The sequence below is a fragment of the Microcaecilia unicolor genome, chromosome 3, assembly GCF_901765095.1.
Source record: "Microcaecilia unicolor chromosome 3, aMicUni1.1, whole genome shotgun sequence".
Taxonomy (NCBI): domain Eukaryota; kingdom Metazoa; phylum Chordata; class Amphibia; order Gymnophiona; family Siphonopidae; genus Microcaecilia; species Microcaecilia unicolor.
In genome coordinates, this window is record NC_044033.1 from 48,914,630 (window position 1) to 48,932,588 (window position 17,959).

The following is a 17,959-nucleotide window of genomic DNA, read 5'->3' on the forward strand; positions in this document are numbered from 1 at the left end:
AATGTCCCCCAAAAAAGGGAAGGCACCAAAAAGAAAGTAAGACATATTAAGGACAGATTAAGAATCCGACCTCTCTGTTCTGCAGAAAAACGTTAAGACTGCTGGTCTCACACTTGAGCATCAATCGGGCAGGACGGCACCCACTTATGTGACAGTGCACTATGGCAGTGTCCACACCGGGCTCCATGGATGATGTCATCCATATGTATCATGCCCACTTATTCTCAAATAGGTAATATGAGAAAACCTTTTTTTTTTTTCTTTTTTAATTCTTTATTTATAATTTTTTAATTTTACAATCACATAACATGACTGCAAAAGCAGTAACTGAATTTTACAAAAAACTGAAAAAGAGATATAGATCTAGGAGGTGTAACCTCCTCTAGGTAAATACTTTCATTTATTTAGTCCACTATTTAAGTGAGGCAAAACACAATGCAAAAATTCAAAATAAGAAATACTATAAACATAGGAGCAGAAGAACTACTAAGCCCACAATTGAATTCAACAGCATTAGCCTACAGGATTGTTCTGATTAGAACGATTCTCTTCCTTCTTAAAGGCAATAAAACTTCGCATTTTCTTTGGATCGGTAAACATATAGTTAACAGAGTTAAGAGAAAGAAAGCATCTGCAGGGAAATTTCAATAGGAATGTTCCTTTCAGAGTAAGAGTCCTCTGCTTTAAACCCAAAAACTCACGCCTTCGTTTCAAAGTCTCTCTGTTTAAGTCTGGAAACATTTGTATTCTGGAACCAAGGAACAATGCCTTCATATGTTTAAAGTATAAACGGAAGATGTTATATCAGATTCAAACACAAATGATACCAAAAGAGTGGTGCGCTCAGTAATTACTTCAAAGGAACTTTCAAGAAATTCAGTTAGATTCAATCGCTGTTGTGTTGAAGTTCCTTTTCCTGTAATATATTGAGCCCGGGTGATTGGAGGATATGCTTCTTTTGGAATAGCCAGAATTTCATTAAAGTATTTCTTTAACATATCGAGAGCCGATATAATCGGAGATTTTGGGAAATTAAGCAGTCTTAGGTTTAATTTTCTGGCATTGTTATCCAGGTACTCTAATTTCCTGTTAACAATCTCCCTTTCTTTCATGGCTGCCCCAGCAAAAGTTTGTAAGGATTTTATTTCGCCTTCTAGCTTTAGAATTTTTTCCTCCTGTTTTTGAACAGTCTCAGACAAAGATATATAGGTCTTTTTCAAACCACTCATTTCTTCTGTAAAAGTTTGAGTTACCTGGAGGAGAGAGCCGGTCAGCTCTTGAATCACATCCCATAGGGTGTCCAATGTCACCATGCTCGGCTTTTCTCTTTTCTTCCAGATCACAGTAGCAGGCTCCAGGGAAGGAGACGGTATCTCCCGTCCTTCACAAGATAGTAACTCTGGGGTAGAAGTAGCAGGGGGGCCTCCTCCAGACAAAGAAGCAATCACTGCTCCAGGTTGTTCTTTGATCTGCTCCTCTGCTTGTAAAAAGCTGCTACCCGGTCTGGGAGGTGTCGTGCTCGAGGGAGAGCTCAAAGAGATCTCCTCTATGCTGCGGGCTTCCCTCTCTGAAAGAGAGGGAATGTCCGTTCGCAGTGAGCGTTGGAGTTCCCAGTGCCTGAGTAGCAAACATCGTCAGTGTAGTCTGGCGAAGTACGGGGTTCCCTCCAGGGGTTAAGGAGGCCTGCCCCCTGGATTTCCCTTTTCTTTTCCCCATGTAAACGGGGAAGAAAAGACCGCTTCCGCCGACAAACCACGACAGTTCAAGAGCTCAGGTACTTGCTTCTGCTCAAGACGCCATCTTGCCTCTGTATCCATGAGAAAACCTTTTGTGCATACATTATAATTGCTTGAAAGCAAAAAAAAAAAAGTGTTGTATGCAAGTTGTGCATGAAGTGAAATGACAGAAGTTTGTCACTACACTGTAGTATAAAAAAAGTTTGGCTTTTACTACATTTACTATTATAAAATCAGTCTAATTTTAAACTTCAGGAGTAGCAGCCTAGTGGTTAATCCTGGGGAACTGGGTTCGATTCCCACTGCAGCTCCTTGTGACTCTGGGCAAGTCACTTAACCCTCCATTGCCCCAGGTACAAATAAGTACTTGTATATATTATGTAAACTGCTTTGAATGTAGTTGTAAAAACTATAGAAAGGCGGTATATCAAGTCCCATTTCCTTTCCAATCTCCGACAAACATACACCACTTGCTTTCAGGTGACAAATGTTCAAATTTTTATCAAATATGTTGCCTCTTTCCTGGTTTTAAAACAGGAGAGCATATACTCTTTGGGAATGGTCTGGAGCAGACGCTAAGAAACAGGTATTAAATAAAAACACAATATAAACTCTTATTCTTGAGAAGATTCTGGTATTTTTGAAAGCATTTACATTACATTGTGAATGATGGAGACAGCACTTTCCATCATAACTCTAGGCTGGCACACATATACAGCATTAGTAACTGACAATTGACCATGTAAAACATTTAGCAAAGGGTTATGGCTAGGCTAGAAAAATGATTAAAAAGGAGTACTAAGAACAAAACTAAGGGAAGGAACAGTACCAAGAAATAGTAAGTTCATACTGACTTCAAAGTACTGTCCTACATATAACAAATGTCACCTGCTTCTTGGCCTTGAAACGGACCTGGATCTTGATCTTGATCGAGATCTAGACCTGAAATCAAAAATAGAATCTATTCAGTACTAGCTTCATCAAAATGAGTTTGACATTCAACAGTACAAAAATCTTGAACCATGATTATTACAGCCCACCATTTTGCAATATCCCTCAATATAAAGGGCAAGAAATTTCATGTCCTACTGCATTAATGAAAAAGAACCTACAATTGTCTGACGATCAGACTGCAAGTTTCTGGGAGGAAAGAATTCAGTATTTCAGGTAGCGGTAGGCACCCTGGTAGAACAGACAGCACCTCAAAACCTTGTGGTGTGTACACAGAATACAAAATGTAGCAGTTCTGAAATTCTCCTGTATCAAGAACAGAGCAATGCCCTGCCTTTTTCTTTTCCTATACTCCCTACCTATTCATCCCATGTTACTTCTTCCCCCCCCCATTGTGATAGGTCACATCAGATACTCTTGTTCTCCTCTGTGGCTTTCTGCAGTTATTGCAGCATGGTTTACGCAGTTGAGACATGCTGCTTGCTTCTCTGTACCTTAAGTGCTGCTGCAGCTTGTTAGCGCTCTCCTGTTAAGGTGAAATTAGGCCTTACCTGCTAATTTTCTTTCCTCTAGATCCTCCAGACCGTTCAAGACGCTTGGGTTATGCACTCCTACCAGCAGAGGGAGACTGAGAACACTAAAACCTCTTATACACGTAGCCTGTGCAGACCTTCTACTAAGCAGTAAAACAGTAACAAAGCAGAGGAACAAAACACCTCCACCTAAACAAAACCACTGAATCCACACTCAGATCTCCTCCCCTTAAGACAGGGGAATTCAACTGCAGATGGGCACAAACTGCCCTTAGTAAAACTCCAGGACCCAAATCACAGGAGCTACTAGACATATCAGCAACTGAAGTCTAAAGAAAATATCATACTGAACTGCCCGATACACTGGGTGGGCTCTTGAATGGTCTGGAGGATCTAGAGGAAAGAAAATTAGCAGTTAAGGCCTAATTTCACCTTCCTCAGCAATCCTCCAGACCGGTCAAGACGCTTGGGACGTACCAAAGCAGTAAACACATCTAAGGGTGGGATCTGCGAAGCCCAGAGGACAGGACTACAGCTCCAAACCTGGCATCCTCCCTTGCCTGTACATCCACTCTGTAATGTTTAACAAAAGTGCAGGAGGGACAACACCGCCGCTCTACAAACGTCCAACGGTGGAACAAAACTACTCTCTGACCAAGAAGCCGCCATCCCCCTAGTGGAATGTGCCTTGAACCCCACCGGCACCGTACGGCCATGCAATATGTAAGCCGAAGAGATGGCATCCTTCAACCACCGAGCTATAGATGCCTTAGAAGCAGCCGCTCCCTTCTTAGGCCCCCCATGAAGGACAAATAACCTGTCCGAAGACCTGAAGTCCTCTGACCTGCAGAAGTAAACCTTCAACACTCTGTGCACATCCAATTTCACCAAACGATGCTGAGAAGCATCCCCCGCCCGATCTCCCAAGACCGGCAACGAAATCTCCCGATTGACATGAAAGGAGGATACCACCTTAGGCAAAAACGAAGGGACGGGACGCAGCAAAACCTTTTCCTTAGAAAACCACAGAAACGGAGGCCTACATGAAAGAGCCTGAAGTTCCGAAATCCTGCGAGCCAACGATATAGCTACCAAAAAGACCACCTTCATAGTAAGGTCTTTTATCGAACAAGACTCCAAGGGCTCAAAAGGAGAACCCGCCAAAGAGAAGAACGATATTAAGATCCCACTGAGGAACTACTGGCCGCTGAGGAGGACGAAGCAACTTCACCCCCCTCAAAAAACGGACCACATCCGGGGAAGATACAACCGACCTGCCCTGCACCTTACCCCGAAAACACGCCAAAGCAGCCAGCTGCACCTTCAAAGATGACAATGAAAGGCCCTTCTCAAAACCATCCTGCAAGAAATCTAAAATGCACGACACAGAACCTGTCGAAGGGACACATGCCTGGTCCCCACACCTATCTTCAAATATGCACCACACGCGCACATAGGCCAAAGATGTCTAACGTTTGCGAGACTGCAGCATCGTCTGAATCACCTGAGAAAACCCTTTCTTTCTCAACCGTTCCCTCTCAAGGGCCACACCGCAAAAGAGAACCGAGCCGGATCCGGCATGACAACTGGACCCTGACACAACAGCACTGAGCCCCCCAGCCGCAGAGGCTCGCCTTCTAACAGGCGCATCAGATCCCCGAACCATGGCCGACGTTGCCAATTCGGAGTCACCAACATCACCGGACCTGCATGACATTCTACCCTCTGTAGGACTCGATCTATCAAGGGCCACGGGGGAAACACGTACAGCAACACCCACTGAGACCATGGAAGGACCAACGCATCGATCCCTTCTGCTCGCGGATCCCGACGCCGACTGAAATACCGAGGAACCTGAGCATTCTGTGCCGACGCCATGAGATCCACTAATGGCATTCCCCACTTTAGAACTATCTGGTCGAACACCGGGGGTCCAACATGTGTCTGCTTAGAAAATCCACGTTCACGTTGTCCACCCCAGCCACGTGTGCTACCGAAATCTGCACTAGATGCCTTTCCACCCAACTCATGAGCAGAGCCGTCTCAATTGCCAACCGCGGACACTTTGTACCGCCCTGCCGGTTGACATACGCTACCGCTGTCGCGTTGTAGGACACGACTCTTACGGCCTTTCCGACTGCACTTGAACGAAACGCCAGAGCTAGACGAATCGCGCTGGTCTCCAACCGGTTGATAGACTACTGAGCTTCCTCCGTCGACCACCGCCCCTGCGCGGACTTACCGAGACACTGAGCTCCCCAGCCCAGCAGACTGGCATCTGTAACCAGAATCACCCACTGAGGCGGTTCCAACGGCATGCCCTTTTTCAGATGGGCCTAGCACAGCTACCACTGGAGACTGCGCCGAGGAGCCCCCCTCAATGGCAACCGCAACTCCAAACTGTGTACCTGGGGAGACCACCGGGACAACAGAGCCGAATGAAGCTGACGCATATGCGCCTTGGCCCATGGTACTACCTCTATCGTCGCTGCCATGAGACCCAGAACCCAAAGGTACATTCGAACCATCGGACTCTGAACGGACATTAACAGCCGGATCTGCTGCTGAAGAGAGGCGATCCGAGAATCCGGCAGAAAAACACGACCCACTGCCGTGTCGAACCATACGCCCAAGTACTCCAGACTCTGCGATGGGATCAACTGACTTGACTACATTCACTACCCATCCGAGCGATTCCAGAAACGCGACCACCTGAGCCGTCGCCGCAATATTGTGAGCCCGAGACTTCGCCTGGATCAACCAGTCGTCCAGATACTGATGCACCAGAATTCCCTGCCTCCGCAAAGTCGCTGCTACCACCACCATTATCTTGGAGAAGGTGCGTGGAGCCGTTGCCAGACCAAAAGTCAGAGCACAGAACTGAAAGTGCCTCCCTAAAACAGCAAAACGAAGGAAACGCTGATAGGCCTCTCGAATCGGCACGTGCAGATAGGCTTCCGTGAGATTCAGTGACGTGAGAAATTCTCCCCTACGAACAGCCACTATGACCGAGCGCAGAGTCTCCATGCGGAAGGATGGCACCTTGAGTGCCCCATTGACCCTCTTGAGATCTTAAAATGGGTCGAAACTGGTCCTCCTTCTTCAGCACCACAAAGTAAATGGAACAACCCATTCCCAACTTGTGCCGAGGAACAGGTACCACAGCTCCCAACTGGATTAAGCGACCCAGAGTCTCTTGAATAGCCTTTAACTTGACTCGAGAGTGACAAGGAGAGGGAAGAGACAGATCCGGCAGCGGATGCTCAAACTCGAGCGCATAACTGTTGCGAACGACCTCCAGCACCCACTGATCTGAAGTAATTTGGGTCCACCCCTGATAAAACAGACGAAGTCGCGCCCCCACCTTCACCAGAGGCTGGACCCGGACACCTTCATAAGGAGGACTTATTACCATTTCCGGCACCTCTGGAGGAGTCCCCGACCTCCTCGACAGGACTGTGTCCGCTGGAAAAAACGGCTTTTAGGAGATACAAATCTGCCCGGCCTGTACCGCCTTGCGTCCTTAAACCGACCTGTAGCCGAACCCCCTCGACTAGCCGACTTAGGCCGTAACTTCGGCAACCGTAAGACCTTGGTATCCCCAAGACCATTCATCAGTTTATCCAAGTCCTCTCCAAACAACATAGAACCTTTGAAAGGTAGAGAACACAACCTTGCTTTAGAGGCCGCATCTGCCACCCAGCCCCTAAGCCAAAGAGCCCTGCGAGCCGTCACCGCCAGAGCCATATTCTTAGCCGAAGCCCTTAGCAAATCATAAAGGGTGTCCGCCAAAAACGAAGACTCCATCTCCAATTTGGCCAGCTCCTGAACCAAACCAGTCCTATGTAACGCAGGCTCATCCAAGAGCTTCTCCGCCCAACGGAAACAAGCTCTGGCTACCAAGCCCCCACACATAGAGGCTTGCAAGGCCAAAGCCGACAAATCAAAGCTGTGCTTCAGAATGGACTCTAGCTTCCTATCCTGAGGATCCCGTAAGGCTGCACCGCCATCCACCGGAATGGCTGTAGCCTTAGTAACCGCCGTAACCACCGCATCCACAGTAGGTGGTTTCAGCAGGGCCAAATCTTCCGGAGGCAAGGGATACAACCGCGCCATAGCCCTAGACACCTTACAAGCAGCCTCCGGCACAGACCATTCCTGAAAAACCATCTCTCTAAATGTCTGAATTCATGGGAAAGGAACGGGAAGCTCTCCGAATCCCCTTAACCAAGGGATCTACCTGGGGTCCCTCCGCAGAGGGAGTGGCCGCCAGAGCAAACTTCAAAGTAGAGATCACCTGATCAATGAGCTCTAACAACTCCTCCTTATGAAAAATGCGACCCACTGAAGAATCTTCCCCAGGCCTTAGCCCATCCTGATCCTCAGATTTATCCAAGAGATCCTCCTCTCCTGGGTCACTCCAAACCTTCGACCCAGGCAGAGAAAGTATCTCCATAGGCTCCGAAATATCCATCCGCGGGCGCTTAACTCCTACTGAGCTAGCAGCCTCCGGGGAACAAACAGCCTGAGGGGCCAGCTCTCCAGACATTATACAGAGACCAAACAAACTCAGGAGGGAAACCAGACCCCCCCCCCCCCCCCCTGCTGAAGCCCCAACAACACTTCCCGCAGTCTCCGCGACGGACTCCCCTCGCTCCCACAGCGGCAGGTCCATCGCGTGATCCGCAACTATACTAGGCGCGCTTCTCGCCACACACGGGTCCCCCAGCGCTGGTACGGAATGCGCGGCCAAAAATGGCTCCATCGAGGCCGACCCGGGACGCACAGCCAAAATGGCCGCGTTTCCCACCGAAACCGGCCCCGCCGTTGCCGGCCTGGAATGTGCGGCCAAATCATCACCCAACACCTCTGCCGACTCAGGGGAAAGCAGGGGGGACAAGAGCACTGACAACGTAGGCTCCCCACAAAATTTACATTGGCCACCTTTCACTTCAACGCCGCGCTTCGCGCTGACACCTTGCCGGCTTAGACATAATGGCCGCAAACACAATAAAAACAAACAGTTGCTTTGTGCTCTGACAGACTAATAGGCAAAACCGCCTAAGGCAAGAACGTCCTTGAAGACGTTTTATCTCTGGACTGCCACAAGAACGGCCAAAATAACCACCTTTTAAAACGTTTTTTTTTTTTTTTTTAAACGTCGTTGCTGATGCTTAAATGCCTCAAAGGTACAGAACGAGGTCTGTAGCCAAGGTCAAGCAGTCCTCCAGAGGAAGAGCACAGGGGGAGGGACCTGGCCACGCGGGTGTGACATCCCACAGGGAATAAGAAGCCCCTTAGGACTTACACCCTGTAATAGAGATCCAAGTGTGGGTTCTCTAACATTTACAACCCAACCTAGAAACCCCAAACGGTCCTACCAGACTGAGTACACTGCACAGGCTGCACACATCTACCCTCTGCTGAGACTGAGAAAATACTGGTTAGTAGAAGGTCTGCACAGGCTACTTGTATAAGAAGTTTTAGTGTTCTCAGTCTCCCTCTGCTGGTAGGAGTGCATAACCCAAGCGTCTTGAACGGTCTTGTCTGGAGGATTGCTGAGTAAGAAAGTATTTTTTTAAAAACAGGGGGGGGGGGGGAAGAAGAGATAAGAAATGGGTTCCACTAATGGGAACACAATAAAGGACCCAGTTTAAAAAAAAAAAAAAAACCTCTCCTCACAGCGGTAGAAGAACTGAGATACCGCATTCTTGCAGCAGGTGGGAAGGCACTCATGCATGCGCAGTGGAGTCTCACACTCCACAAGGCTCTACTTCTGCTTGTCATAAGTGTCAGACTGGGCGATGCAGTTGGTGTCACCCACTTGTGAGAATAGGCAGGCTTGCTTGTTCTCAGAGAACCAAATAAACTCCAAAAATACTAGATGTTAAAAACTGGTGGGTTGCTAAAAATATTGCTTGTCTCAATTCTTTTCAAACCATTGTTAAGTAAAAAAATTTATGAAATCTCACAGTTTTCCAATAAAATAACCTCCTGGATTACCCACTGAACCATTTTTAAAGAATGAAAACTACATACTGAATCATATACTGTTACACTTATCAAAAAGCAATTTTGCAAACATGCTATTTGGGATTTGTTTTCTTTTTATGTAAACAGACCTGGAGCGACGGACTGAACCCGATCTTGACCTGCGAACAGAATCAGACCTGGATCTATAAAAAGAACAATGAAGAATTATTTCGTGTATATTCTTTACAAAACAAAAAGAAAAAAAAAAAAAACAGATAAGACACATAGCTAGTACATAAAAGAGGTAAAAATTAATGCATACAGCAGATTCTAGAATTTTAGGAAAGTTAGAAGTTGAGGCACAGTGCTATTTTTCCTAACTTGCAACTTAAATATGTTATAGGGAAAAAAGGTTCATAGGGACCTGCTAGAGAAGCTGCCACTTAAAATGCTGATTAAGGGCGAACTCCAGAAAGGTAAAATAAGGAAGTCATATACTCTTCTCAGTAAGAAGACAGAAGAGAGGCAATAAGAAGAACATAATAGCTATACTGGGTCAGACTAATGGTCCATCTAGCCCAGTACCCTGTATCCAACAGTGGCCAATCCAGGTCCCAAGTACCTAGCAGAAACCCAAATAGTAGCATCAGTCCATGCTACCAATCCCAGGGCAAGCAGTGACTTCCCCTATGTCTACCTCAATATCAGAGTATGGACGTTTTCTCCAGGAGCCTGTTCAAACCCAGATATGGTAACCACTGTTACCACATCCTCTGGCAACAAGTTCCAAAGCTTAACTATTCGTTGAGTGAAAAAAAAAATTCTGTAGGTCTTAAAATTATTTCCATGAACCAAAAGTCCCCCATTCTTTGTATTTTTTAAAGAGTTAAACAATAAACACCCCTTGATTCACTTACCTGTTCTACACCACTCAGGATTTTGTAGACCTCAAATCATGTTCCCCTCCCCTCAGTCATCTCTTTTCCAAGCTGAAAAGCCTAACCTCTTCAGCCTTTCCATCCCCTTTATCATTTTGGTTACTCTCCTTTGAACCTTTAATTCTGCTATATCTTTTTTTAATATGGTGACCAGAATTACTCAATACTCAAAAGTGAGGTCGCTCTATGAAACAATAAAGGAATTATAATATTCTTGGCCTTATTTACCATCCCTTTCCTAATAATTCCCAACATCCCGTTTGCTTTTTTTTTTTTTGGCTGCCACCACGCACAAGATTTCAGCGTATTGTCTACTTTTTTTCTTGGGCACCGATTCCTAAAGGTGGACACTAGCATCAAGTAACTATGATTTAGACTATTCTTCACAACTTAGGACCTCCTCTACCTTATTGCCAAAGCAGCTGTCCACTTGGCAAGGAATGTCCGCCAACCTCTCCTGAGCTACCAGTTCCAGGTCAGACATGCAACCATGTGGGTTTGAGGTCAGATTCAACCACCAGAGTGGTACGGCAATTGATACTGTAAGGGGCATAATCGAAAGGGACGCCCACGTTTTCATGAGGACGTCCTCACAGAACGTCCCAATGCAGGAGCAGGGAAACCCATATTTTCGAAACAAGATGGACGTCCATCATTTGTTTTGATAATATGGTCAGGGACGTCCAAATCCTGATTTTCGGCAATCCCAGGTACACAGCTCTCTTACCTTGTGTGCTGAGCCCCCTAAACCCCCCCCCCCTAAAACCCACTACCCACAACTGTACATCACTACCATAGCCCTTACGGGTGAAGGGGGGCACCTAGATGTGGGACTGTGGTGAGTTTTGGAGAGCTCGCCGTTTCCTCCACAAATGTAACAGGTGGGGGGAGGGGGGAATGGGCCTGCCTGAAGTACACTGCACCCACTAAAACTGCTCCAGGGACCTGCATACTGCTGTGATGGAGCAGAGTATGACATCCGAGGCTGGCAAAAAATATTTTTGAAAGATATTTTTTGAGGGTGGGAGGGGGTTAGTGGCCACTGGGGGAGTAGTGACGTCTGGCGAAAGCGAAATAAATGGCTAGAAATATAAGGAGGGGTGACAAAAATTTCTTCAGGTATATTAGTGAAAGGAGGAAGACTAAAAAGGGAATTGAGAGACTGAAAGATGTTATGAACCGCTATGTAGATAATGATGAAGAAAAAGCAAATTTGCTAAATAGATACTTTTGTTCTGTTTTCACAGAAAAAAATCCTGGAAAAGGACCACGATTGACTGGCAAAAGTACATATGAGAATGGAGTGGATATAGCACCGTTCACGGAAGAGAGTGTGTATGAACAACTTGAACATCTAAAGGTGGACAAAGCCGTGGGACCGGTTGAGATCCACCCCAGGATATTGAGGAAGCTCAGAGAGGTTCTGGCGGGTCCTCTTAAAGATTTGTTTAATAAATCCTTGGAGACGGGAGAGGTTCCGTGGGATTGGAGAACAGCGGATGTGTTCCCTCTTCACAAAAGTGGTGATAGGGAAGAAGCTGGAAACTACAGGCCGGTAAGCCTCACTTTGGTTATTGGAAAAGTAATGGAAGTGATGCTGAAGGAAAGGATAGTGAATTTCCTGGAAGCCAATAAGCTGCAAGATCCAAGACAACATGGTTTTACCAAAGGTAAATCGTGCCAAACAAATCTCATTGAATTCTTTGACTGGGTGACTGGAGAATTGAACCATGGATGTACTATAGATGTAATCTACTTAGATTTCAGCAAAGCTTTTGACACGGTTCCCCACAGGAGGCTCTTGAATAAACTTCACAGGCTGAAGATAGGACCCAATGTGGTGAACTGAACTGGATTAGGAACTGGTTGACGGACAGACGCCAGAGGGTGGTGGTTAATGGAATTCGCTCGGATGAGGGAAATGTGAGTAGTGGAGTGCCTCAGGGATCGGTGCTGGGGCCGATTCTGTTCAATATATTTGTGAGTGTCATTGCTGAAGGGTTAGAAGGTAAAGTTTGCCTTTTTGCAGATGATACTAAGATTTGTAACAGAGTGGACACTCAAAAGGGAGTGGAAAACATGAAAAAGGATCTGCAGAAGCTAGAAGAATGGTCTAAGGTTTGGCTATTAAAATTCAATGCTAAGAAATGCAAAGTGATGCACTTAGGGAGTAGAAATCCACAGGAGACGTATGTGTTAGGTGGTGAGAGGGATCTTGGGGTGATAGTATCCGAGGATCTGAAGGTGACGAAACAGTGTGACAAGGCGGTGGCCGTAGCTAGAAGGTTGCTAGGCTGTATAGAGAGGTGTGACCAGCAGAAGAAAGGTGAAATTAAGTCTTACCCGCTAATTTTCTTTCCTCTAGACCTTCCAGACTGGTCAAGACGCTTGGGTTATGCACTCCTACCAGCAGAGGGAGACTGAGAAACACTGAGCTTTGAACACTGTACATATAACCTGTGCAGAACCCCAACTAGCCAGTATATCAATAACAAAGCAGAAAATAAAACCAAACCACGCACAGAACCCTGTACGTGGTAACTCAAAACCAAGAATGTTTGTGCTTCCACAGGCTGGTCACAAGAGCAATCAACCTGTACCAGACTCGTACCAGCAACAGCACCTGGCAACTGAAGCAACAATTATCAGCTGTATCAAAAATAACTAGGCTCAAAAGAACACCTCCTGATCTACCTATATACAGGGCAGGCTCTTGACCGGTCTGGAGAGTCTAGAGGAGAGAAAATTAGCAGGTAAGACCTAATTTCACCTTCCTCAGCGACCCTCCAGACAGGGTATGATACATACCTGTAGCAGTTGTTCTCCGAGGACAGCAGGCTGATTGTTCTCACGACTGGGTTGACGTCCGCGGCAGCCCCCACCAACCGGAAGAAGCTTCGCGGGACGGTCGGCACGCAGGGCACGCCCACCGCGCATGCGCGGCCGTCTTCCCGCCCGTGCGCGACCGCTCCCGCCAGTTGAATGACTAGCAAAAGATGAAACACACAACTCCAAAGGGGAGGAGGGAGGGTAGGTGAGAACAATCAGCCTGCTGTCCTCGGAGAACAACTGCTACAGGTATGTATCATACCCTTTCTCCGAGGACAAGCAGGCTGCTTGTTCTCACGACTGGGGTATCCCTAGCTCTCAGGCTCACTCAAAACAAGAACCCAGGTCAATTGAACCTCGCAACGGCGAGGGAACAACAGAAATTGACCTACGAAGAACAACTAACTGAGAGTGCAGCCTGACCAGAATAAATTCGGGTCCTGGAGGGTGGAGTTGGATTTACACCCCAAACAGATTCTGCAGCACCGACTGCCCGAACCGACTGTCGCGTCGGGTATCCTGCTGGAGGCAGTAATGTGATGTGAATGTGTGGACAGATGACCACGTCGCAGCCTTGCAGATCTCTTCAATAGTGGCTGACTTCAAGTGGGCCACCGACGCTGCCATGGCTCTGACACTATGAGCCGTGACATGACCCTCAAGAGCCAGCCCAGCCTGGGCGTAAGTGAAGGAAATGCAATCTGCTAGCCAATTGGAGATGGTGCGTTTCCCGACAGCGACCCCTAGCCTGTTAGGGTCGAAAGAAATAAACAATTGGGCGGACTGTCTGTTGGGCTGTGTCCGCTCCAAGTAGAAGGCCAATGCTCTCTTGCAGTCCAATGTGTGCAACTGACGTTCAGCAGGGCGGGTATGCGGCCTGGGAAAGAATGTTGGCAAGACAATTGACTGGTTAAGATGGAACTCCGACACCACCTTCGGCAGGAACTTTGGGTGGGTGCGGAGCACTACTCTGTTGTGATGAAATTTGGTATATGGAGCATGAGCTACCAGGGCTTGAAGCTCACTGACCCTACGAGCTGAAGTAACTGCCACCAAGAAAATGACCTTCCAGGTCAAGTACTTCAGATGGCAGGTATTCAGTGGCTCAAAAGGAGGTTTCATCAGCTGGGTGAGGACGACGTTGAGATCCCATGACACAGTAGGAGGCTTGATAGGGGGCTTTGACAAAAGCAAACCTCTCATGAATCGAACGACTAAAGGCTCTCCAGAGATGGCTTTACCTTCCACACGATAATGGTAAGCACTAATCGCACTAAGGTGATTCCTTACTGAGTTGGTCTTGAGGCCAGACTCTGATAAGTGCAGAAGGTATTCAAGCAGGTTCTGTGCAGGGCAAGAACGAGGTTCTAGGGCCTTGCTCTCACACCAAACGACAAACCTCCTCCACTTGAAAAAGTAACTCTTTTTAGTGGAATCCTTCCTAGAGGCAAGCAAGACCCGGGAGACACCCTCAGACAGACCCAACGCAGCGAAGTCTACGCCCTCAACATCCAGGCCGTGAGAGCCAGGGATTGAAGGTTGGGGTGCAGCAACGCTCCGTCGTTCTGCGAAATGAGAGTCGGAAAACACTCCAATCTCCACGGTTCTTCGGAGGACAACTCCAGAAGAAGAGGGAACCAGATCTGACGGGGCCAAAAGGGCGCTATCAGAATCATGGTGCCGCGGTCTTGCTTGAGCTTCAGTAAGGTCTTCCCCACCAAAGGTATGGGAGGATAAGCATACAGGAGGCCGGTCCCCCAATGAAGGAGAAAGGCATCTGACGCTAGCCTGCCGTGTGTCTGAAGCCTGGAACAGAACAGAGGCAGCTTGTGGTTGGTCTGAGAGGCGAAAAGATCCACCGAGGGGGTGCCCCACTCTCGGAAGATCTTGCGTACCACTCTGGAATGGAGCGACCACTCGTGCGGTTGCATGACTCTGCTCAGTCTGTCGGCCAGACTGTTGTTTACGCCTGCCAGGTACGTGGCTTGGAGAAGCATGCCGAAGCGACACGCCCAACGCCACATACCGACGGCTTCCTGACACAGGGGGCGGGATCCGGTGCCCCCCTGCTTGTTGACGTAATACATTGCAACCTGATTGTCTGTCCGAATTTGGATAATTTGGCAGGACAGCCGATCTCTGAAAGCCTTCAGTGCGTTCCAGATCGCTCGGAGCTCCAGGAGGTTGATCTGCAGATCCTTTTCCTGGAGGGACCACAGACCCTGGGTGTGAAGCCCATCGACATGGGCTCCCCACCCCAGGCGGGATGCATCCGTCGTCAGCACTTTCGTGGGCTGCGGAATTTGGAATAGACGTCCCAGGGTCAAATTGGTCCGTATGGTCCACCAGAGCAGTGAAGTGCGGCAACTGGTGGAGAGGCGGATGACATCCTCTAGATTCCCGGTGGCTTGGAACCACTGGGAAGCTAGGGTCCATTGAGCAGATCTCATGTGAAGACGAGCCATGGGAGTCACATGAACTGTGGAGGCCATATGACCCAGAAGTCTCAACATCTGCCGAGCTGTGATCTGCTGAGACGCTCTGGTCTGCGAAGCCAGGGCCAAGAGATTGGTGGCCCTCGCTTCGGGAAGGTAGGCCCGAACCGTCTGGGAATTCAGCAGCGCTCCTATGAATTCCAGAGACTGAGTTGGCTGGAGATGGGACTTTGGGTAATTTATCACAAACCCCAGCAGCTCCAGAAGTTGAATAGTGCACTGCATGGACCGGAGGGCTCCTGCCTCCGAGGTGTTCTTGACCAGCCAATCGTCGAGATATGGGAACACGTGCACTCCCAGCTTGCGTAGGTAGGCCGCTACCACCACGAGGCACTTTGTAAACACTCGTGGGGCAGAGGCGAGCCCAAAGGGCAGCACACAATACTGAAAGTGCCGTGCGCCCAGGCGGAATCTGAGATACTGTCTGTGAGCTGGCAGTATCGGGATGTGAGTGTATGCGTCCTTTAAATCCAGGGAACATAGCCAATCGTTTTTCTGAATCATTGGCAGAAGGGTGCCCAAGGAAAGCATCCTGAACTTTTCTTTGACCAGGAATTTGTTCAGGCCTCTCAGGTCTAGGATGGGACGCATCCCCCCTGTTTTCTTTTCCACAAGGAAGTACCTGGAATAGAATCCCTGCCCTTCCTGCCCGGGTGGTACGGGCTCGACCGCATTGGCGCTGAGAAGGGCGGAGAGTTCCTCTGCAAGTACCTGCTTGTGATGGGAGCTGAAAGACTGAGCTCCCGGAGGACAATTTGGAGGCAGGGAGGTCAAATTCAGGGCGTATCCGCACCGCACTATTTGGAGAACCCACTGGTCGGAGGTTATGAGAGGCCACCTTTGGTGAAAGAATTTCAACCTCCCTCCGACCGGCAGGTCGTCCGGTACGGACACTTGTAGGGCGGCTATGTTCCCGTGGATCCAGTCAAAAGCCCGTCCCCGGCTTTTGCTGTGGAGGCGCAGGGGGCTGCTTAGGCGCACGCTGTTGACGGGAACGAGCGCGCTGGGGCTGTCCCTGTGCCTAACGAGGCCTTCGGGCCGGCTGGTTGTACCTACGCTTCGCAAAAGAATAGGGTGCAGCCTGCCGAGCCCGGGAAAAACGCCCGCCCGCGGGGGCGGGTGCTGAAGGCGCCCGGTGGGAGAGCTTGTCGAGAGCGGTTTCCCGCTGATGCAGTTGGTCAACCATCTGCTCGACCTTCTCGCCAAAAATATTATCCCCCCGGCAAGGGACGTCAGCCAGTCTCTGCTGGGTGCGGTTGTCCAGGTCAGAGGCACGCAGCCATGAGAGCCTGCGCATCACTATACCTTGGGCCGCAGCACGAGATGCCACGTCACAGGTGTCAAAAATCCCCCTGGACAGGAACTTTCTGCACGCCTTCAGCTGCCTGACCACCTCCTGATATGGCCTGGACTGCTCCGGCGGGAGCTTATCGACCAGGTCCGCCAGCTGTTGCACATTGGTCCGCATGTGGATGCTCATATAGAGCAGGTAAGATTGGATGCGGGTCACGAGCATGGAGGATTGGTAGGCCTTCCTCCCAAATGAGTCCAGAGTGCGAGACTCCCGCCCCGGGGGCGCCGAGGCGGTATCCCTCGAACTCCGTGCCCTCTTGAGAGCAGAATCCACGACCGCTGAGTCATGGGGCAACTGGGGCCGCATGAGCTCTGGGTCAGAGTGGATCCTGTACTGGGACTCTGCTTTCTTGGGAATGGTGGGGTTAGTTAGTGGTCGCACCCAGTTCCGAAGCAGCGTCTCCTTCAGGACATTGTGCAGCGGTACCGTGGAGGACTCTCTAGGTGGTGATGGATAGTCGAGGACCTCGAGCATCTCGGCCCTCGGCTCTTCCACAGAGACCACGGGAAAGGGAATGCTTATAGACATATCCCGCACAAAGGAGGCAAAGGAAAGACTCTCAGGAGGTGAGAGCTTCCTCTCCGGTGACGGCGTGGGGTCCGAGGGAAGGCCCGTAGACTCCTCTGAGGAGAAATATCTCGGGTCTTCCTCTTCCCCCCACGAGTCCTCATCCTCGGTATCGGACATTAGCTCATGTAGCTGAGTCCGGTACCGGGCCCGGCTCGACGTCGAGGCACCGAGGCCTCGGTGTCGTCGAGCGGTGGACTCCCGCGCCGGCGGGGACGGAGCTCCCTCCATCGACGTCGACGGGGACTCCACCTGCGTGGCGGTCGAGACCGGCACCGCAAGCGGCGGCGGTGTCGACAGCCCCGGCGCCGGGCTAGAGCTCGCCGGCGCCACAGTCATCGGCGCCGGGGGCGCAAGCACCCCCGACGCCGGCACAGCCTGGCGCATCAGCCCTTCCAGGATCCCCGGAAGGATGGCTCTGAGGCACTCGTCCAGGCCCGCTGCCGGGAAAGGCGGTGGGGCCGGTAAGGGTGTCGGTGCCAGAAGCTGCTGGGGGCCAGGAGACGGCACCGAGGTGCCGGAACCCCGACGCGTCGGTACCTCCACCACCGACGGAGATCTCTCCTCTCTGCGATGACGCTTC

The 17,959-nt window shown here is 49.5% G+C and overlaps 1 protein-coding gene across 3 annotated transcripts in view; it reads right to left on the reverse strand.

Annotated features, from left to right (window-relative positions):
• SRSF7 (serine and arginine rich splicing factor 7) overlaps positions 1–17,959 on the reverse strand; it is a 50,935-nt gene that overhangs the window by 14,614 nt on the left and 18,362 nt on the right. For 2 of the 3 annotated variants that reach the window (XM_030195894.1, XM_030195892.1), the window contains exons 5-6: positions 9,343–9,396; positions 2,625–2,678 (exon numbers count right to left, since the gene is read on the reverse strand). In XM_030195894.1, the coding sequence (XP_030051754.1) occupies positions 2,625–2,678; positions 9,343–9,396 (108 nt within the window). The remainder of the gene's footprint in view (positions 1–2,624; positions 2,679–9,342; positions 9,397–17,959) is intronic. The other variant, XM_030195895.1, reaches the window with a different exon arrangement.